Raw genomic sequence first — 23,418 nt, forward strand, 5'->3', positions numbered from 1 at the left:
AAATGCTAATGCACATATGTGTGCCCAGTGGCCAAATTATATTGAACAGATGCCCTTTGTAGTTATTTGTCCTGTCCATAAATTGGTGGTTGTTCATAGTCTTGGGCCCTGATCGTGCACAAAAAGTAAGGTTTTCTGGTTTTAGTTCGTATCCTTTAGTTACTAGCTTTCTAGCAGTTATGTTTGCTGATTAAGAATTGTAGGATAGGAGCCTAATGCTCTGAAATTCACTCGCTAGCAGGAGAGCATATCTAAGATGAGGCAATGTCCTTCTTTATTAAGTTTACAGCTTTGAAAGTCCACAGCTCTGAAATACACCTGTTGCATCAGAAGTGAAGCTTTGCATTTGATTTTATTTGAACGGAATTAAAGCTATTTAGAGCACTCATAACAGACTGCTATTCACCAGAGCATGAAGGCTGTATAAATTTAGTATTCCTCTTGTGCTGTATATAAAGGAAAGCACAAATTTTCCTGTTAAATTAATACAAATTTATGAAAGTCACTGAGATGACATCAGAATGATTTAGTGGCGTTTGTCACACAACTCTTAATGTACTGTCTTTGAGAAGCAGTGTACTGTGTAGTAATTGAGAATACATACATTAATTTCCACACTCATTACTGTACATTCATTTTTGTCACATCTGCAATGTCTTTTGTGTTCTAGAAATTAAAAGAATTAAGAATGTGTAGAAGACAGAATATCCTGTCTTGTTCCCTGAATATTTGGTATAATCTGCTTTTGGTTTTGATCTGCTTAACAGGCTGTTCACTGCATTTATACACAATACAGGTTTTTTTGTTTTGGGGGGGGTTGTTTGTGTGTGTGGTTTGTTTTTTTTAATAATATGGCTTTGGCCCAGGAAAGTTTATAGATATTTCTCTTTTGAGAAAGTTCAGCTTACTTTACTCTGTAACATTTTAAAGAAGAATAGTTTTATTTGTATCTTAAGGCTGTCTCACAATGTGATAAATAAATATTAAAGCAGTGCCATCCTGTGGACTGCATGTTGTCTTTATGGATGTACAAAACAAAAGCAAATGTAAAAATGTAGCCTTAGATGCTAGTGTCACTGTGCTTACTGTGGCACATTGTTAATTCTCACTGCTTGTAAGCTTTGGCACTTAAGGGTTTTCCTGCTATGAGTGGGCATAGAGGTGTACTATGCATCCAGGAAATATTCCTGTTATTTAGGAGGCATTTGTTTATTCGATTGCTACTCCTTCTGAGAATAAGGAAACAAGCTACTGAAACTTCATGATGCATAGCTAAAAGCTTTTCCTTCTGTGGAAGTTTTTGAAAGCTGACTCGCATAGTGGTCTAGCTGAGAATAGCTGCAGTACATGTTGCTGTATTTTTAAAATGTGGAAGATATTGTGAAGGTTAAGATTGAAACAGTGTTTTGGGTTTTTGAATGACATTTTTTTAATTGTACTTTGAGAATAGATGGCGGATCTTTGAGTGGTCAAAACCTAAATTTTGTGCTTTGCAAGAGCTATACAAAATTCAGTCGCTGGGGGACAAAAACTAGAGAATGAGCCTATACATATCTTCCACCTGCCAAAGCTCCTCTGTTAGCAACTTTCTCACGCTGCTGTGACTTTTTCAGAGGTGGCCTGGTGAGTTGGCAGTGCCTCAGCAGCTTATTTGCTTAAAAAAAATACACACAAAGGTTCTACAGTCAGTTTGGTGTTAGTCAGCCTGTTTATTTCCTTGATCAAAATGGAGTCCATCCATCCACTCTGCTGTACGCATTTGTGAGCAGGCAAAGTGGGGAATGTTGGATATATGCTCTCTGTTTCTCTGTTAATGCTGTTTTAGTTTTTGTTTGAAGTATACACAGTGTTATGACTGCCATACATAAGTACTGGAGAGAATAATCAGAACAGTTTGGCTTGTTTGCTTCTGAGAAAATTACAGTTAACAAGTTTTGCTTCATTTTATGTACCATTTGTAATTTCATGTAATATACTAGACTGGAAAATTGGTACAGGTCACACTGTATATCCATTAGAACGCTTGATATTTCTAAAAGAGAAAATGGTTCAGATTTGCAAATCCTTTATTAGGTTTTGCTCAGTAAAGGTAAGAATTTTGCTTTAATACTTTTGTAATTTGGAATTACAGAAACCTTAGGTTTTGCCAAGCTAAGGGCAAAACTTCAGATACTCTCTTTAGATATGTCTGTTCCACTGCAAGAAGCTGTATCTGACTTTGTTTTATTAAACTATTCTGCATCCTTTTCTCTTAGGACTGGATGAAAGCTCTGCAGATGTTTTGCAGTTTAAGAAAAACCAGTCCAGGAACATCAAATAAACGTCTACGTCAGGTGAAGCTGATATTACAGGGTTGGCGGTGCATGTGGATGAGTGTTTTGTCTCCTCATTGCAAAACGATACTGATAAATCTCAGAATTTTCCTTTCACCAGTAGTAACTCCTGCATGTACTTACTTTCCTTTTTGGAGTTATGCAGTACCCTTGTGAAACCAGCCAGAATGACTTACACTTTGTTATCATATCTATGTATATAAAAAGCGAAATGGCTTTAGGCAATTTGCACATGCTTTGCTAGGTATTATTTTCTGACTACATTTGAGTAAAAGTGTAAAGAAGTCAGCGTTTGTATCGTCTTAACTTTTAAAATTTACCACATATGGGAAACTTTAAAAATAACAGACTTATGTGACATGTAAACAAAATACTCATTTAACTGATATTCATTTTCAGTAACAAATACATGCTGAACAATGCTTGTAGCTTAATTTCTCTTGGCCTCTTGGAACTGTGGTGTTTGCCAGAATTTCCTCAGAGGTAGAGAACAGATAGTCATAAATGGCTAAGTCTGTAATGACTGGAGAATAACAGGAAAATACTTCAAGAATCCCTGATATTTTTGAATGTTAGGAATATTGAATGTAGTTGTTTTAACAGACAGTGGAGAAAGGAATAAAATAGGATGTTTTTCATGACACACAACTATTCTCTAGTTAACACTAAAGATGTTTGGATACTTCTGAATAAATGAACTAAATCAGGTGGATTCACAGATTGACCTAAGCAGCAGGTGAAACTGGGGGCTTCAAGCTGCCAAAGGAAAGAAAAAAGGGTGACAATCTGAAATAATTATTTACTTCAAAAAGTGAAGAAAATGTTCATCTACCTAAAGGAATAGAATATAATGTGTTGCACAAGGAAATTTTATGTAATCTGTTAGGAAAGCACCAAATAAGCCGTTGTGTTTGGAATTGTCCATGGCTCTTATTCAAGGTGCCAGTCTTGGATTTCAGTAAAATTTTCTGTGCATAGAAAAGTTAGTATTTGCAAATCCTAATGCCTCAAAGATAATTTTAAAATAAGAAAACAAGATGCCTTAAAAACATGGGGCTGGAGATTTGTTTTCAGTAATTATTTGAGTTACTCTTATTTTGTCACTTAAAATGTTGTTCCATTACTTCTCTTCTTTGCTCTTTTTATTAGGAAATTTTAGTTTGTATTCAGTATTCATTGTATTAACATTAAGCTTCCACACAGAGGATAAAAAATAATCCATTCATGTGTTTTGTATTTCTGTTTTAGTGACAAAAAGTAAGTTTTGTGATTTGTTTTTTGTTTTGGTTTGGTTTTTTTAGGTCAGCAGCCTTATTTTGCATGTAGAAGAAGCTCATACGCTCCCAGTAAAGCATTTTACTAATCCGTATTGTAACATCTACCTGAACAGTGTCCAGGTAGCAAAAACACACATCAGGGAAGGGCAGAACCCTGTGTGGTCAGAAGAATTTGTCTTTGAGTAAGTCTTAATCTTCTTGAATTACTGAATTTCACTTGTAAGTTGCATTGCATTTAAGATTCTTAACACTGTGTGCTGTTTTGCATATGCTTTTTAAAAATATTGTAAGAGTGATTATACCGTATCAACCTTCCAGCCAAACTCTGCATAAGCAGAATTTTCTGTAGGCACCTAAATATCTTTGATAATATAAGTGCCTTTGGCTGATAATGAGAACTCAGGATTGAAATGAGTTTAGAATAAGCTTAAATGCCAGCCAAGTATAGTATTAATTGAGGCTTTCTGTCTTTTCTCCTAGTGATCTTTCATCTGATATTAATAGATTTGAGATAAGTCTTAGTAACAAAACAAAGAAGAGTAAAGATCCAGATATATGTAAGTATTTTTCTGTAAAAGATGCATATATATTGCAGCTATGGATACTTTGTGTGGTTTTCATTACTCTTGTCAAACATTGTCACAAGAGAATTAAGTATATTTTTATGCTCACCATACTGCTGTTCTTGTATGTTTTGGATGTCTGGTACTGGCTTTCCATTAATGTTTTTACAATGAGAACCTGCATGGTTTTTAGTAATAAAATGCACAGTAATCCACTCCTGTGTATCTGATGGCTTTCCTAGCTCTGCTCTAGAGTAGCCATTGTGTTACAGAATGACTGTGCTTACCAAAAAGCAAGAGGAAAGAGAAGCTGTCAGTATAGTCTGCTCCTTAAAATGCTAAGTTCCATGGGGTTTTAAGTCTGATTGCATGGAATTCCTTGTCATGTTTTCTGTTGCTTCCAGTGAGAGAGAGAAAGGGAGGAAAGGTGTAGTACTTTCATCACTTTAAAAAAAAAAAAAAATCTTGGCTGTCTCTGAACAAAATTTGCCTTGTTTTCTTTCCATTTTACCTCATCTGTCTACTTTCTTTGGACCACTCTTGGCCTTAAACCTAAAGTTGCCTCAGTATCACTTTGAATGGGCCAGGATCCATATTTTCTTCTGCATTTTACAGAAGTTCTCAATAATTTATTTTCTGCATGTTATCCAGACAGCTGCTTCTTCAACTATGGCTTTGTTTCTGTTCCAGCAAATTAACAGCAAGCTGGTAAAACCTATCAGCTTTCTAGAAAAGAAAGGACTTGGTTTGAAGAAAGTGGCTTCTGAGGACTTAGACAAAATTGATTTTTTTTTTTTTCCCATTTAGTTTTCTTCCCACACAATCTGTTTTTTAGGGTTTTTTTTCTTTTATTCAAGGTATCTTGTTTCCCACCATAATTGTTCCGGAGCAACTTCAGCCCCTTGCCTCCTCTGCGATGCCTGCAGGGCAGGATGCCCTCCCTGCCCCCTTCAAATTTGTTCCAAGGTTTTTTGTTTTCCATTGTGTTCAGAGCTAGCTGTTCCAAAGCCTGTCAGAGTATTTATAATCTATTGCAGTTGCTTTCAGTTTGCATTTATTGTGTTACTGGCCTGTTACGTATGTCTCGGTACTAATTTCTTGATTTTTTTTTTCCTTTTTTTTTTTTTTTTTGAGATTTGTAGGGAAACCTTGACCAAAGTAGAAGAATTACTACTCATTTTGAATGCTCTTGCAGAACCTAATTCAATTTCAAAACTCTGTCTCCTTCCTCTGACTAGAAATCTTTCTGCATAGCAGGAGGAAAAAGATACATTCCTTCTGACAAAAAGGCTCTAAGTGCAGTTATGACCATGTTCTTGCGCTGTTCTTTTACTCATTTGGGCTCGAAAACTCATTATCTGTCTACACCAAAGCTCTGGTTAGTAAAAGAACCTTTAAAAGGATAATTCTTGAATGGGGTACTTCAGTAACTTCTTTAAAAGTGTTTTTGTAGTTTCCTCCTCCCTGTCCAGATTAAGGAGGTTGTGTTGGCTTTGGATGCATCCAGCGGATGGGAGGTGATAGAAAGTTTCCTTATCTAGGTCAGGAGCAGGATTGGCCGAGTTTCTTGGTTGCAGTTAGGTACACTCTTAAAGCATAACCCAACAGTCCTTTCGTTTTGGGATAAGGATTAGACTAAGTCAACTTGAATGAACACATATCTCTGCTTACATCCTCAGCCCTATTAAATATGTGGAGCACAGGGAGGGGAAAATGAGCTACACCAGACCTTATCTAACATACCTATGTGCTGCATTGCCCAAATAACCCTTCAACTCTTCAAAAGCAAGAAAATCGGTTCCTTTCCTGAACATTCTACTTCTCAGCCACAGCTGTTAAACGTGGACTGCTATGAAGTAGGAGTCATGTGAAGCTGGTACTATTCATCTTCCCAGTTAATTGGGTTAAGTCAGCTTTTCTGCTTGCTTTTCCCACCATGTAATGCAGATTGAAGGTCCAAAACTCTGTTACTGGTCTCACTGCTTTGTTTCTTTGATCATAACACACAGAAGTTAAATACCAAAATGATACTAGCGTGAAGGCTATTTTTTCAGTATTTTAAAGTATTTCCTCAGTTTTCAAGTCTTTGACTTTGAAGTTTGCCTACTATGAGTATTCCATAATTATTTTAGTATTTTTGTTTTTAAAAAGTATTTCCAATAGTCAGAAATGATACTAAACAGTTTAGTATCAATTCTATTTAAATTTTTCTTTGTTTGTCTAACTGTAAATTGCATAAGGATTTACTCAAATATATACATATAATATGGCTTGAAAAAGTAAAGCCCTAGAATGTATTAGTAGACTTCACCTGCTGCTACTGCAAACTGGGATCCTCAGGTATGATTAGACAGTTGAATTAGTAAATCTCTCATGACAATACCACACAGTGTTGAACTAGAGTGGAAGTTCTGGTTTGGTTTTGTACCATGATAGTTGTTTAATTTCAAATTAGTTCATGTTGAAAAATAAACGTTTTCATAATGGAAGCAGTGACCTCATGCAGGCACATCCATACAGCAAAGTATTAGCCAATGTCTTTGCTTTCAGGCACAGTTATTATTTGCAGTAGTGCCAAAGCTTCTTTTTGAAACTGATAGCTGAGATTATATGAGGATGGGCTGTGCTAACATGGCAGTGACTTGTGGCTGCGAAAGGCAGGATTTAGTATGTCCATATATTGAGCAATTTCCTCTTTCTCAAGATTTCAAATGGCTTTTATTCTGAATCAGTAATTAGGTTTTTTTGATGGCTCCGTTTTGTTCTGGCAGGGTTAGACAAAGGCTTCTTAGTAAATTCAGGATCATTTCCAGTCTGGGGACTGGAACAAACCTAAGTTTGAACCACTTTTCCCTTTGATTCCCAGGTTATAATTACTAACAATCAAAATACAATCTTGTTACTAAGTACTATGCACAAAGTTTCATTAGGAAACAAAACATTAAGAAACCTCAGTCTTACATTTTTTTGTATTAGTGTTCATCATGTAAAATATTGTGATTCTTTTTGGATCAAAATCATTGTCAAGAGAATTTTTACCTGTGTCTGAAGAGAAGAGATGAACTATTGTTTGTTTTGATGATTTTCTGTATATTTGTTTCTCTTTTAAAACGTGCTAGATTGCAAAGTGTAAATATCCTGAATTTTTCAACTAATAGCAGTCCCTTACTGAAGGTAGCGTACTAATTTCGTGTAAGCTGCTAAATGGGAAAAAGTCTTGTTCCTTTGAAGTTACTGAATATAAATTACGATAGCAACTGTTCTGCAGTCCCTGTAAGAATATTTCTGTTCTGACCTTTTTTCTTTTTTTAAAAATCAAAGCAAGATTATAGTATTTATATTATAGCTATGAAGTGCTACTATAACCACAGGGAAAAATTAAATCATCAGTTTATTCTAGATCCTGTATTTCGTTCAGCATTCCTCTCACTGAGATATACATCCCTTACATGTGTAAGCAAAATAAGAAGAAAAACACGTTGCTTAGTTGCGGGTACAGGAGCTTTGATGCTGGGGAGAAATATTCTAGGAAAGTCGATTGATTATCTGGTCTAAAGACATAGTCCCATCCATACTGGTGATAAGTAGCAGGTGATGATGAATTGTTTTTGACACTACTTGACTGATTTGAATGCATTAGCTTATGTCAGTTTATCAGCTCCAAAGAATATGAAATAGGCAACAGGAATATCCTGAAGTGAGCATTATAAATGTGATGTTTTTCTGTTCCAGTATCAAATGATATCCTGCTGTATATTGCAACACTGGAGCAATGGGAAGTCTACTGGCACTGTTCACAATTTCTGCAAGGCAGTGTGGTGTATGGGCTTTGCAGAAATGTCAAAAAAAAACCCCAGAACTCTTGGTTTTGGTTGTTTTGGTTGTTTGTTTGTTTTTAATCTGAGGAACTTAAAAGCAGATCTCATTGAGAGGCATGGAAAGAGAGGGCATTTGCTTGAAAGATCCAGACTGACAGGCTAAATGTGAAACTTCAACTGTGGACCCTCTTGGAGCGTGGTGGGTGTTTCACAGGCACAGTGTTGCCTCTGCAAGTGCCTGGGCCCCTTCTGTGCAAAATAACTCCTTTCGGGAGCACATGCACCTGCTCTGGAGGGGCTTGTGCTCTGACTGCTGCAGCTTGCCAGCCAGCTGCTGGGCCCGACTTCAGCTGCAGTCCAGGTCATTGCTTGGCAATTTCAAGGTACCAATGCGATGAAAAGGTGAATTAATGATTTGGCCGTCCTTGGGTTGACTTTCATCATTATCTAGGCAGCAACTGCTTGGGAACACTTTCTAACATAATTTGCATAAACTGTTACAGCCTTTACCTGGGAGTTAGTGTAAAAGAAGCACATATGGCAGTGTTTGGGAAAGCCATAGCAACACTATAATAATAAACAGTAAGAAGTAACAAAGTGGTCAAGGAGCAGACCTGATGGTGGTATCAGCCCAAAGCTGGAAAGAGGACAGTGAATTCTGAACACTTTATTTTTAGTTTCTGACTGCTACCTGGATTTGCAGGGTAGCACTTTTTTACTCACTACTTGGGTGTTACAAAGAAAACTGTCAATATCCGTGCGGCATTTTTGAATGTATATGTATACATTCTTTACAGAATGCTTTATATTTCTTCTTCAGTTTACAGGAGTCTGTTAAACCCTTGAAGAGAGAATCTGTCAATACATTGATGGCAAAAATCTTGATTACACTTATTAATACTCTTTTGCTGAAACAAGATGGCGTGCTGAAAATAAACTGTTTTTTAATTCAATAGTAGCAGTGTTTTGCTGGAGATAACTTACTTGAACAATGCTTTTTTTCCTTAAGTGTTTATGCGTTGCCAATTAAGCCGATTACAAAAAGGACATGCAACAGATGAGTGGTTTCAACTCAGTTCCCATGTACCATTAAAGGGTATTGAGCCAGGATCTTTGCGTGTTCGAGCACGATATTCTATAGAGAAGATCATGCCAGAAGAGGAGTACAATGAGTTTAAAGAGGTATGAAGTTGTTTAACTTTCCTTGGTTTATCTGTCAAAACTCATTTTGTTGGTTGTTTGAGACTGATCTCAGTAACACTGGTTGACATCATTAAATAATGTTTATAGTGACATCTATCACTACAGATGTATGATATCAGTTTTTCAAAGCTGTTATATGTTAGGAGAAGCTTCTGAAGATTTTAAAATTCTGTTTTTATTTCAGCTTATACTCCAGAAAGAACTTCATGTAGTCTATGCCTTATCACATGTTTGTGGACAGGATAGAACACTGTTGGCTGGCATTTTATTGAAGATTTTTCTTCATGAAAAGCTTGAGTCCTTGTTGTTACGAACACTAAATGACAGGGAGATAAACATGGAAGGTACTGCACTGAATTACACTAAAGTTTACTGGAACTCTGGGAGGTGGGGAGGGAAGGGCTCCAGCGCCTTCCTTTTTTTCCTCCTTCTTTAGTTACAACATATATCAAAGTGTAAACACAGCACGTTTTTCCTCTGCTTTTTGTTGTCTCCTTTTCTCAACTTTTGTCTCTGCTGTCTTTTTTTTTTCAGATGAAGCTACTACCTTGTTTCGTGCCACCACTTTAGCAAGTACACTGATGGAGCAGTATATGAAAGCCACAGCAACAAGTTTTGTTCACCACGCACTGAAAGACTCCATATTAAAGATAATGGAGAGCAAGCAGTCCTGTGAGGTGATACCTTGAACTACGTTTTTAACCATTTTAGTTTGTTGACACAATTACGTACTGGTGGTTATACGTCTGCATTAAATATTAGCTTCTGAAACACTTATTAATCTCAGAACTAAAATTCATTTACATGAGAAATAAAGAAACTGGATTCATTAAGAGATTATTTTTTTCCTAGATGTTGGCTTGAACAATATTCATAGTAGAACTTTTAATTTTGTTAATTCAAATTTCTTCAAAGTATGTATGTATTCTTTAACAATTGTAGGCTGTTCTGTAGCAGTTACTGAATGGCCTAACCTAAGTAACTTCTAGTAAACTCAAGATATCGTAGACCTCAATGTCTGAACTTTAGTTTTCATTTAAAACTTCCTGATATTAAATGATTGTTATTGATCCTGAAACTGTTGTTTTTAAAATGACCCTTCTAACTTATGTGTTTCACTTTAACTTAATTGTGGAAAGGATGGGAGTTCTCAGAAATTTGGATTCAGAGAGAGTCAGAAAGGTGATGCAGATGGATAGTGGTGAATATCTGAGCTGTTAAAAGCCTAGTGTGTTAGAACTTAAAACCATTGCTTCTTCACATTTCCTGAGTAGCCATTGGAACAGACTTGTGAGTTGTCTAAGAGACTTTTACAGCACCAAAATATTTAATTTACTTCGAAGTAGTATTCAGTGTGTAATATTATGAAACTATACATGTAGTTCTAGTTAGGAGAAGAAACTTAATCTTTTTCTCTTTTTGTTTTAGTTAAATCCCTCAAAGTTAGAAAAAAATGAAGATGTAAACACTAATTTGGCACATCTACTCAGTATACTTTCAGAATTGGTGGAGAAAATATTCATGGCTGCAGAGATACTGCCTCCGTAAGTTTGCACTTTTCTGTTCAGATTTGTATTTGAAAATTCCTGTTTGTGTGAATTACATTGCACTTTAAAATGATGCTCTTACTGGTTCATCTTCTGCGAATCAGTCGTAAGACTAAAGTCTTCAGGATTGCTGTGTGCACAGAGGAATATAGATGGGGAAAAAAATAACACTTTCAGGAACTAACTGTGCTTTTTGCAAAAGCCTCTTGCTAGCACACATGCTTTTCTTTGAAGGAGAAGCTACTAGGCCCAAGAGGTCAGGGAAGGAAGAATAATAAAAATAATTAATCTAATATTTCCACAAAAAAGTAGAAGACAGTAGTAGTTAGCAGACAAATATATATATTTAAGTTGATTACAAATTCTTTCCAGTCCTCCTCCTCTGAGAAAGAGATGGAATTATTAACAGCATATTAAAAATACAAACAGGTAGTAGTAGAATGATACCATGCTATGATTGCTTCTGTCTGCTAGGGAAATGCAGAGGGGTGGGTTTTTTCCCTTTTTTTTAATTCCTAAAATAACTTGTGTTCATAGTTTAGATTTGAACTATCTAACAAAAAGTGGATAATACTAACAGTTTACTTTCACTGTGTCGTTAGCTTTTAAAGTAAACAAAACCCTCAATTTTGAGATGGCAGAGTAGCACAGAAGTGTTTCTTTTGTGTTAGTGCTGGCAAGGTTAGCATTAAAAGTTGCACTCCTTTTGATTATATGATGCAGCTCTCAATATGGTCTGAAATATACTACAATTTTCCCATTTTTTTATTGGAGAGGACTGTTGCTGTGGTTGCTTAACTTTTAAACACCTAACGCTTATTTATGAAAAGAATAATTGTTGTTTAGTTAAGAAGAGAAAAATAAATAAAATAAAATAATAATAATAAAAAAACCCCAAAAACCACAAACCATCAAAATTGTCTTTTTAAAAAGGAAATACTACTTAAGAAACAGGAAATAGTTATAAAGCATTTAAAGCACATCTGAGTAATCACTGAATTGCATATAGAATTGTGTATTAATGAAGGTTTTTCCTTGCCATTTATACATTTACTTTTTAATAGAAATTTAGAAATTTAGAAGTTGACTTTTTATAAATTTATTAACTTACAAATTAACTCTTACTTAAAGTTAATTTAAAGCTTATGTCTAAATTATAAATGTAGAATTGGTAATAGTTCTGCATCAAGTAGGAGGTTGGTCCAGATCCTTTCTGTGAGCTTTTTTGATTCTCTAAGTTTAATGGAATGAGTAATTAGCTATGATTTTTGCAGGACGTTGAGGTATATTTATGGGTGCCTACAGAAGTCTGTTCAAAACAAGTGGCCAGCTAATACCACCATGAGAACCAGAGTTGTTAGGTAAGTTAGTTGTCACTTTATTCTGAAAATAATCTTTTTAAAACATACTGTTAAAGACATATCTTGTTAAAGACATATTTCAGTGTGCTTATCTACGTTTCTTTCAGTGACAAAACTGTATAGTAGAATCATAGAATCGTTTAGGTTGGAAAAGACCTTTAAGATCATCAAGTCCAACCATTGACAGGTACTGCCAAGTCCACCACTACACCATGTCCCTAAGCACCACGTCTACGCATCTTTTAAATACCTCCAGGGATGGTGACTCAACCACTTCCCTGGGCAGCCTGTTCCAATGCTTGACAACCCTTTCAGTGAAGTAAAATTTCCTAATATCCAGTCTAAACCTCCCCTGGCTCAACTTGAGGCCATTTCCTCTTGTCCTATCGCTTGTTACCTGGGAGAAGAGACCAACATCCACCTCGCTACAACCTCCTTTCAGGTAGTTGTAGAGAGCAATAAGGTCTCCCCTGAGCCTCCTCCAGGCTAAACAACCCCAGTTCCCTCAGCCACTCCTCATCAGCCTTGTGCCCCAGACCCTTCCCCAGCTTCGTTGCCCCTCTCTGGACACGCTCCAGCCCCTCAATGTCTCTCTTGTAGTGAGGGGCCCAACACTGAACACAGCATTCGAGGTGCAGCCTCACCAGTGCTGAGTACAGGGGCACGATCACTTCCTTAGTCCTGCTGGTCACACTCTTCCTGATACAAGCCAGGATGCCATTGGCTTTCTTGGCCACCTGGGTACACTGCTGGCTCATGTTCAGCTGGCTGTTGACCAACACCCCCAGGTCCTTTTCTGCCAGGCAGCTTTCCAGCCACTCTTCCCCAAGCCTGTAGCGTTGCATGGGGTGGTTGTGACCCAAGTGCAGGACCCAGCACTGAACCTTGTTGAACCTCATACAGTTGGCCCCAGCCCATTGATCCAGCCTGTCCAGGTCCCTCTGTGGAGCCTTCCTACCCTCAAGCAGATCAAAACTCCTGCCCAACTTGGTGTTGTCTGCAAACTTACTGAGGGTGCACTCGATCCCCTTGTCTAGATCATTGATAAAGGTGTTAAACAGAACTGGCCCCAACACTGAGCCCTGGGGAACACCACTTGTGACCGGCCGCCAACTGGATTTAACTCCATCCACCACAACTCTTTGGGCCTGGCCATCCAGCCAGTTTTTTACCGAGCTAAGTGTATACCTGTCCAAGCCGTGGGCAAACAGTTTCTCCAGGAGAATGCTGTGGGAAACGGTGTCAAAGGCTTTACTAAAGTCCAGGTAGACAACGTCCGCAGCCCTTCCCTCATCCACTAGGTGGGTCACCTTGTCATAGAAGGAGATCAGGTTAGTCAAGCAGGACCTGCCTTTCATAAACCCATGCTGACTGGGCCTGATCACCTGGTTGTCCTGTACGTGCCATGTGATGGCACTCAAGATGATCTGCTCATAACCTTCCCTGGCACCGAAGTCAGACTGACAGGCCTGTAGTTCCCCAGATCTTCCTTCGAGCTCTTCCTGTAGATGGGCGTCAGATGTGCTAACCTCCAGTCAACTGGGACCTCCCCGGTGAGCCAGGACTGCTGGTAAAGGATTGAAGGTGGCTTGTTGAGCACTTCTGCCAGCTCCCTCAGTACCCTTGGGTGGATCCCATCCGGCCCCATAGACCTGTGTGTGTCTCAGTGGTGTATAGTACTTACAAAGGTTACAGCAGTATTTAAATTTATGATGCTGAGGCATGATATCCCAATTAAGGATTATGAGCTTGCTAGATTCTTAATCACGTTCCTAGAGCCTTGTCAGAATAAGATGATGTAGTATAGAGGTCAGTATAGTATTACTTAATAGTTTTAACTTCAAATTTACTTGCGTTTTGTCAAGTTTTACAGACTAATTAAAATAGCAATTTCCTTTTTCATGGTGGGAAAAAAAAACTTCTCTCAAAGCAATAGTTAACCTTTGTGATACCTGTAGAGATCAGTGACTTCTGAAGATCATGGTCCTGTCATACGCCATCTCGGAGGACTATGCCTTACCCAGGGACTCTTATGTAGTGTGTGTTAATTGCTGGAGAAATTTTACATGGTTTAAGATCCATGCCCTTTAAAATGCAGACCCAACACAGTAAGGAATCTAGTACCTTCTCATAAAGACAATTGGACTGTTAGATTTCACTGAGGTACTGTCTGCGTTGGGATATGTAGTTTTCTGCATCAGAGAAGGCTCCCGGGCTCTGCTGTTGCTCTGCTGGGTCTGCCGAAAACACTTAATTCTATGCTGTCCCAGTTTTGTTTCATTTCTCTGCTCCAGCCCAATCATGTTGAAACATTCCAGAGCTCTTCTAAAAATGTTGCAGGAGGTTACTGAACCTGGCACCTCCGAACTTGCACCAGCCACAAAAACACCAGTGTACATTCATGAACCGATGCAATACACCGGTTCTTCCTCTAACACTGTTTATTGCCAGTGCAGGTCAAACAAAAATCTTTGACAAAGATGTGGTCTTGACACTGTTTTTCTAAACGCTACTGGGGGTTTTAAGGGTATCAGACCCACATCCTTCCTTTTTTGCGGTGTCTGGCAGTCATATGATTTGCTGAGGTTAATTTCCCATGGAGTCTTTCAGAGGATTTGTCTTCGGCTTGTGTTTATTATTTGGCACCAGAAGCCTTATGTTATCCAGGGTGCCACGCAGGGGCATTGCCTTCAAATGGAGGCTGCTCTTATTGTGAGAGCCCCTCTTACTTTGAGGGGCTTAACCTACTGGAAGGCTGTAGAGCTCAGCAGTGAATACCATATCTCTTTCTGTTCCTTGCCAGCTCCAGAGAGGACCATGTGGCTTTCCTTAGCGGACACGGCTCACATTCAGGGTTTTCCAGAGGTCTCCACTGGATTCTATAAATATTGGATCCCTTGCTCTTGTGATGTTAGTCTTCACAAGTGGATACTAGTGATTTCTCTCTAGAGTACAGTTTCACAGCCTTCAGTGATGATTATTATCTTTTATTGCACTATTTTTGGTCCAAGAATGGTTAAATATTCAGAGGCAGATGGACAGTTTTTAGATGTCTGGGTATCTTCCCTACTATGCAGTCAGAAGGTGCTGCCATTTCTCTCTGGTCGTAAAACCCCCATGTAGATATTGACTCATTCTTAATTTAGACAGGTTGACCATGCTAAGAAGCACCAGATATTCTTTATCAGCAGGGTTTGTGCTATATTCATAGGTCATTGGTCTTCAACTTTGGGCACTTTAAAAGAGGAATTGGTGTATATACCATGACTTCAGAATTAATTACTTCCTCACGGCTTTAAATTCACACCACGGAAAATATTTTAACTTCACATGTGGCCAAGAACTGTTGTCTTACCAGCCCATAATTCATGGTTCTTGGAGAAGAAACATCTATAACAGTATATGTTAGGTGTCTTGGACATACGGAAGGTGTGTTAACCTCACTACTATGTGTGTTATTTTCAAGTAATATGGACATTATCATCACTGTGTAGTTATCAACAGGCAAGGGTAGTGTAAGGTCCCTTTCCTTCTTTAAGTGGCCAGGGTTTGGTATTGCTGCAGTGAAAACCAGTCTGCTGGTAGTGTCCAAGCACTCCAAACAAAATTAAAGATGATTTACATTGCTTTAGTTGGTCCATATGTCACTTCATTGTATAGCAATTAGCTGGAATTGAGGTTAACCTGAGCTGAATGTTTTTTACTTCTGCTATTAACTGAAAGTTAGATTTTTCTCATGCTACTGAAGGCTATTCTGGGTTTCTGTTGAATGAGTTCCTAGTTCTGCAGTCAAAACAGAGTGCTTTTTTCCCAGCTTTCTAGATGGCAGCAATTACTTCTGGGAGGAAGGCAGCAGATCCCTTGTTATTCTTCTACTATAGCATACAGTCATCGGGATGTGGATCAGCTTAAGCTGACCTAAGGCTGTGTTGCTGCCAAAAGGGAGGTTCCTTTTGCCCACCCGCTCCTGCACTCCTCCTTACATTGGCTTGGGGGAGCAGGTGGCTGTGGGATGAATGCCTTGTGGTAGCAGACAATGGAAAACCTTTGGGAGGTCAGAGACCAGGGGCTCCTCCTTTTTGAAGCTGGTGTGGTCTGAGATTGGCTTCAGTATGACTTTACAGTTAAGCTCTTCCCACATGGTTTCAACAGTTCACCTTAATTGGGAAATCAATATGCCTATTCTTTCAGCTTTTATCGTAGTTGAAGTCATAGCATGATATCCTTAATTTGTTAACGTATTCACAGAGCACAGGCTGGTTGGTTGGTGTCTGTCTCAAAAAGATTCCACGCTAATTTGAATCCTTAAAGACTACACAATTTTACATTAATTCTCTAATTTTATTGAACAAAATACAATTTTCTTCCCATTTCAGTGGCTTTGTTTTTCTTCGACTGATTTGTCCTGCTATCCTGAACCCAAGGATGTTTAGTATCATCTCAGGTGACTATATGCTTCAGATTGATCTCATACTTTATACAGTAGTAGGCATGAAATTACTGTAGTGTCTAATGTAGCGAAATACAAAGTTTTTTTGAATGCTGTGTCCAAAGTCATGTTATCCACATCACGTGACTGACTTCTCCATGAGGCAGCCAACATATGCTTTTCACCCTTAAAGGTTAGATTGTGGTTATCCCCAATGTTGTTTTAAAGTCCAGAAAAACATGCATTGTTGTATTTAATAATACAGCTTTGAGTTAAAGTCTAGCAATGTGGAATATATCCTAGCAGTGTGAAAAATGTAAGTGTGTGATCTTCAGATGTCACTTTGAATACAATGCAATGCCAAAGTTAATGGCTGAAATTCAATGGTATCTCTCAAATGAACAAGATTTATAAAGTTGAAAATGTGTCTGCAGAGCTTGGAATACATTTGCGCACCTAGAAAATTATGCTTGAGTAACTTGTTCGAATGTCCTGCTTAGATAGCTTCCAGCCATTGAAGAAGTCTTTACTTTGACTCATTAAGTACAGTCAATCTCAAATACGGAATCTTACAGATGAGAGAGGGGTGGCATTTAGAAAGGGTGGGTTGTGCAGACTTGAGGAGTTAATCTTGGTTGACTTAAAGGCCATATATAGGAGAGTTCCCATGGGCTTGTCTAAGTGAATGTTCTCACCGCATAAAGTCTTATCCTGTGTTTTGATGCTCTCTTCGTAGAGTGCATCTATAGTAGTTAACTAAAACAGTGACAGGGAACATTCCTGATTGCAGAACTGCTGTACTGGCCTGTGGCACAGTGCTGGCCGGTATCGGACAGCATTCGCCAACAGCTCGTAGGGGCAGTGGGGATGGTGGCAAACATCAGGGACCACATCTGACACGCTGTTGGCGCGGGGCTTTCCTGTTGTGAAGGTTTAATGATGAGGGCATAGATTATCCCATGGCATTTGCCTTAAGCACCTAGACATGTTTGTGGGCATTTTTAACTTAACTTCTGTGGGAGGAAAAAAGGAAAAGCATAAACTACTGAAAACTCTATTACTAATTTATTACTAAAGTTAAAATATTCAGATATCTGAGTTGCTTAGTTTTAAAGTTTGCTTATGTTATACTTCATCATTGTTTTCTGGTTTTTTGGTTTAGTTTGGGGTTTTTCTGGCAAAGATCACCCCAAGCTAGAGGGCATTGAGTTTGCACTAGCTATTGCTCTTCCTCCTTCCCTCCCTATCAGTTTCTTGATTTTTACCAGTAAAACGTTGATTTGGAAATAGGAGGAAGTCAGAAATCTGATTCAGAAAAGCTTTTTTTCTTTATTCACAGCCAGTTTTTAAGACAATGTAGCATGTTTTCCATAATTTCTCTTTAAGTTACGCTAAATGAGAAGGGCTGTGTCGAACAGAAAGTTCCTTTCTCTCACCCAGTAATCGTTTCCATACATGCTTTGGAGAAAGCATTTGAAAAACACTGCCTGGTACACAGTGATCCTTTCTTTAGGATTTTATTATCTTCAGATAACTTGCAAGTTAGGTACCGCCTAACTTGGGTTGCACTATGTCTGCAGGTGTAAAAAGTTACCTATAAATTTGAGTAATCCCTTTTAAGCTTGTCTGTCAGTGTTAAACTCATGTACATCCAACTAATATTCTTGACTACTGCTAAGGTAAACTTATAGATGCTGTGTGTAGGGCTTTTAGAGCTGTTCAAAAAAAGGGATGAGGCAGTCCTTCTTTTGGAGCAAAGCTTCCAGCATACCTTCTTCCCATAACAGGGGAAAAAGTATCCTGAAGTCTAGGTGTATAGGTACAGCTCAGTATCAGCAGCAATCCTATCACCTTAACAACTGTGATTGAAAAAAAAATCTTCATTTCAAAAGTTAAATCCTTTGTTTCAAGCATCTTTGATTTTTTTTTAAAGTAATTCACTTCTTTAGACCACTTCTCCTAACCTGAAGTTCCAGATTCCAAGGCTAGGAATGTTTTCCAGCATTGCTGCTTCAAAGGCTTGTATCGTACCAAGCACTAGATATGATGAACAACTGACATCAGTTGCAGCTATGCAAGAAAAATTAGAACTTATTTTTCAGTGGATTTTGGAGGGGGAGGGGAAGAAAGAACAACAAAAGATGCAGGTAGACAATGAAGAGCATATAACATTCTTATGAAGAATTATAAAATTTAGAGCTTATATAATAACCATGCCAGTTTTGGAACACCTCAGACCTGGCTTTCAACCAGGCCATTTACCGTAACTGGAGGGAAAAATAATTTTGTAAGATATTACTGGGTAATATCACTTCTTGGAAAAGGAAATTTTAACTGACGAAGTGGTTAATGTAAAGTGTTAAGTGTAATGTTAAGTACAGCAAGTCACTATACTTTCATGGAAATACAAGCCACAATTGTACGTAATGTTGACTCTGTTTTCCTGATGCCAGTAACTTAAAGTGTCATTTGTATAACTTGTCAGAGCCCACTTTTGTGGGTATACACAAATAAGGAAGAAGGTAAACTTGCCTTTTTTTAAAATTCTAAAGGTAAATTAATTGTTTTTATTCTAACAACAAATAATCCTCTTTTCAACAGAACAGTTTCTTTCTTGTGAAAGCGCTTCTTACTTCACCTAACTCTTACTAACACCACTTTATTTTGCATACTTGTTCTGTATGCAACTATTCCAGAAAATCAGATGTTCATATTAATATATTTTTGTGGACATTATTAAGCAACGTAAGTTTTACTTCGCCAAGTGACATCTTCAACATGCAGTTCTGTTACAATGTTAAAAATATTTTATTCCATGAAAAAATATGAATTGGAGAAGAGCTTTACTTATATGTGACTGCTGTTAGTTTTAAATGGAATGGCCAGTAACTCTCTACTTTGTATTCCCGCCAGATTCTCCTTCCCCCACTGCTGCAAGAACACTGACGCTGGTCGCCAAGTCTGTGCAGAATTTAGCAAATCTGGTTGAATTTGGAGCCAAGGTGAATATAATTTTACACACACAGAACAGCCTAGAACTGTTTCCAGTACATTTCAATGTTCCTGCTTAATACATGCAAAAATCTATTGCTGTTTTCTTGTGCAAAGCCTGTTACATCATCTGTTCGTCCTCATCAGCAAGGAGGCCTTGTTCCTGTGATTTCTTCTGTCCTCCTCGTGTAGAGCTGAACAGGGTGTTGGTTTGAATTAGAGCAGTAGCACAAAGTCTGGTCAAATTGGGAAGAGGAGCCATAATCATTTGAGAGGAAGTGATCCAGCAACTCACATTAGTGACTTGGTACATCCCATTAAGATTTTGAATCTGGTAGTAGGAACGCCAGCTATGGTCTGTTAAAACAACTGATGAACGAATGACCATACCAGTAGGTATTACAGAGTGTGATGCAACCATATATTGATGCTACGAGAACACAGATAAACTCAGCAGGCATTTGTTCCAAAGACAGCAGTGGGAGTACGTGGAGCATTCTTTTTTCCATTTGCAACAGAAAAGGTAGCAGTCATACTCCAGTATTTCCTGCGTTAGGGGGGAGAAGTGGGAGAGGAAAGGCAGGCAGTCATCCCACCACAAGAAAAGTGTCCATGATGGTAAAATGGGCACTTTTTTTTTTTTTGGAATATCCATACCAAAAAGACAACTGAGAATTGCTAGACCAGGAGTCTGTGATGGGAAAGAATCAGGATAAATATTCTGCCTTAAATAGATGATGGGAGCTTTTTTTGCATTTCCATTGATTATTTGATGTCAAAGGGGGGACATCTTTTAGTAATATTGGTGTGCTTCTGTACACAGCCTTGAAATGCATTCCACACACATGTTCTATCTGTATATAGCAATTGCCTTTCAGACTGAGACTAATCAGGCCTAAATTCCCAGCTTGTATAGATTATCCAGTTCTGAAACAAATGAAGAACTGCCAACCTCTGACTCCCCTCCCCAGCTTTCACCCTGCGTTTAGTTACGCCTTAGATGGGTGTTTTCTGTGGTAGAGCACTTCAAAGCACCCCTTCTATTTGTACTCATTTTCATATTGCTAGCCATAATTAATGTTGTAAACCAAGTGTACACATTGCACTAAAAAGCCCCAGCTTTCAGTAAAGTTTCTGTGATAACACTAAGAGAATGCCAGCAACAACTGGTCTGTCTCAGTTCCCAGGCTGACACATGGTTGAAAAATAAATCTGTTGACTTAAGCATAATGAAAGTGACTTCAGGCTGGTAGTATAAAGTTATTTCTCTGACCCACATAACTTGGAACGTTTTCTCTGACCCATGTAACTTGGAATGTAAGCATTAATGAAAGAACAAGAAAGAGAGCACTTATTCCTGATCATACCTTTGAAAGTAGAGCATTTGTTCATTGCAGATAGGTATTGAGAGACATTCATCTTAATGCAAATTCATGTTGATGTGCATGTATAATAAAATTTCTGAATCAGAGATGCTGAATCTTCTGAATGTAAGAAAACACCAAAATTTGGAGTCTTTTGACTGGCTGCACACCAGACATTAGAAATTCACTTGAAAAAATAAAATTACTCCAGATGACGTACTTGTTTTGCAGTGTCATTTGTCTGACTGCACTGTGTTCACTTCAGGTATGACAATTATCTTGGCATTGATTTGTTCTAATGAATACTTTTAAAAATTACTAGGAGCCATATATGGAAGGGGTAAATCCTTTCATCAAGAGCAACAAACATCGCATGATCATGTTCTTGGATGAACTGGGGGTAAGTGCTTAAAAAAATCTTCACTGGAAGTTACATAGCAACATTGTAAATGAAAATTCTTTACACTTCTTATTAACTAGCTCAAAAATGCATCAGCTCCCACACAATTTTGAATGCCTGTAACTGAATAAATTGTTCTTATGCATGTTTAGAAACTGCAGATTGCTGGCCTGTCATACGGAATTAAAACCATCAAATGTCATCTTAGACTTTATTCCTTTAGCGCCTCTGTAGATGTGAGAAGCTCAAATAGATTTTTATAGGTATGAGGATTAGAAATTTTGGCCAAAAATACAAATCTTTAAAAATACTTTTTAAAACAAAAATTCTTGTATGTAATTTGTCATATGGTTTTGACCAGAGATTGAAATTACATTTTGCTTTAAAAAATACTAGGTTGAATTTCAGTTATGCATTACCAAACGTGTCGCTGCATGCATTCTAGATATTGTAGTTTGAAAGTGAGCTGCAGTTACTGTATTCTTTTAAACTGTTACTGTTTCGTGTATGATATAGCTATAACAAGAGTTAAGACCTCATGTTATGTATGTGTATTTTTAAACCAAGAATTAATTTTAAAAAAAGATGAAAATGTGCCAAGCCTCCTGAATTGATCCCTTAAAAGTGACATAGAAGACATCTCAGAATATTTTGATAAGATATGAAAATGAGTGTGGCATTTGGGTAGGTTGCCGTATGTCACCTTTTTCCGGTTAAATTGCAAGTTCTGTATATTACGATAACGTCAGTTTTCTTTAAATGACAGATTTTGCATGAGGTCTCTGAAAACTGTTGGTTTGCGAGTAACTGTTGGATTAATCTACTGTTTTAGTTACAACATTATTGTTTTATGACCAGTGTAATGAGTTACTTGATAGTTAAAGATTTTGCTGAATTTTTGTTGCTGCTATTCTCTCATTTAGATGGGGAAAAAAAGCAGCTGATGGATGGATTCCCCCTCGTTTAGAGGAGGGTTCTAAGACGAGTCTCTATATGCAGTAGCTTTCCGGTCAGCTCAATGGAGGTGTAGCAATACCCGATCTTTTAGTAAGAACCGTTCCAGCAGGAGTAGAAATTGCAGTATACTTATAAAAGGCATGCTTGCGGAGAGGAGGAAATACATAATTCATAGTAGAAAGATGGACTGGAGACTTAGCTGGGAAGACTAACATTGCAGTACTTGCTCACAGTGTAAAACAGGTGTGTCGGCAGAGCTGTGGAGCTGTAATTTATCTTCCTGTGTGCCTGAGTACTCAGCACCCTAAATCTGCTCTCATCTTTTTTGTTGAAGAATGTTCCTGAGCTTCCAGACACTACAGAGCATTCTAGAACTGACCTATCTCGTGATCTGGCGGCCTTGCATGAGATATGCGTGGCACACTCAGATGAACTCCGGACGCTCAGTAATGAGCGAGGTGTAATGCAGGTGAGCGACAAAGGTTAACGAACAAATCACAGGTACAGATAGTACGTCTTGAGTTACTCCTTAATATCGGGATTCGTTGTAGCATCTCTGGCTAGCAGTATGACTTGACAAACGTTTTAAGACTCGTGTTTCACTGAGAGGTTATTAGCTAGCTGTGAAGGCAAATAGTTAGTCCATAGTTTTGTTTCTTCATGCAACAAAACCAAAGAGGATTTTTAAAGTTTCCAGAGGAAGTTTTAGTTCCTAGAGGAAGCCCAAGCCCACAAAATTACTGTCCCCTGACCGGCTCTCAGGGTCATTAGTTTTAGGATCTTGGGGTTTTTTTCAGTTGAGAACTAAATTTACTTTCTTTAGCTTTCTATTGATACCTCCCATTTCTGCTTCCTAATTTGCCAGTACATTTGTAAACAAACGTGGCAAACTCTTCTAGCAAACCCCAACAGTGTGTTAGCAGTACACTTTCTTAGCTTCCCTGTGAAACCACAAAGCAGCAAAAAGATCCATGGGTGGAGAGGCAAAGTTCATAACCCTGTTTTAGACTTCCCTTTTGAAGCAGTGTCTTACTGACTAGGGAATCAGCTGTTCCTTTTTTTTTTTTTTTTTTTGGTGGTTCTAATATATTTTAAACTACCTAGTAGCAGGTCTGATAGGCTAATGCTGAAAATGCTTCTCAAGCAAGACCAATCTGTTTCCCGTTGCTAATGTA

The 23,418-nt window shown here is 38.1% G+C and overlaps 1 protein-coding gene across 1 annotated transcript in view; it reads left to right on the forward strand.

Moving 5' to 3' along the window:
• Nucleotides 1-23,418, forward strand: part of RASA1 (RAS p21 protein activator 1) — a 68,329-nt gene that overhangs the window by 44,021 nt on the left and 890 nt on the right. Inside the window, exons 13-24 of the mRNA XM_072860723.1 lie at nt 2,256-2,333; nt 3,635-3,792; nt 4,091-4,167; nt 9,001-9,173; nt 9,379-9,538; nt 9,729-9,871; nt 10,623-10,738; nt 12,016-12,102; nt 16,479-16,546; nt 19,445-19,533; nt 21,209-21,286; nt 22,578-22,712. Of these exons, the coding sequence (XP_072716824.1) occupies nt 2,256-2,333; nt 3,635-3,792; nt 4,091-4,167; nt 9,001-9,173; nt 9,379-9,538; nt 9,729-9,871; nt 10,623-10,738; nt 12,016-12,102; nt 16,479-16,546; nt 19,445-19,533; nt 21,209-21,286; nt 22,578-22,712 (1,362 nt within the window). The remainder of the gene's footprint in view (nt 1-2,255; nt 2,334-3,634; nt 3,793-4,090; nt 4,168-9,000; nt 9,174-9,378; nt 9,539-9,728; nt 9,872-10,622; nt 10,739-12,015; nt 12,103-16,478; nt 16,547-19,444; nt 19,534-21,208; nt 21,287-22,577; nt 22,713-23,418) is intronic.

The sequence above is a fragment of the Ciconia boyciana genome, chromosome 4 (assembly GCF_034638445.1).
Source record: "Ciconia boyciana chromosome 4, ASM3463844v1, whole genome shotgun sequence".
In the NCBI taxonomy this organism is placed as follows: Eukaryota; Metazoa; Chordata; class Aves; order Ciconiiformes; family Ciconiidae; genus Ciconia; species Ciconia boyciana.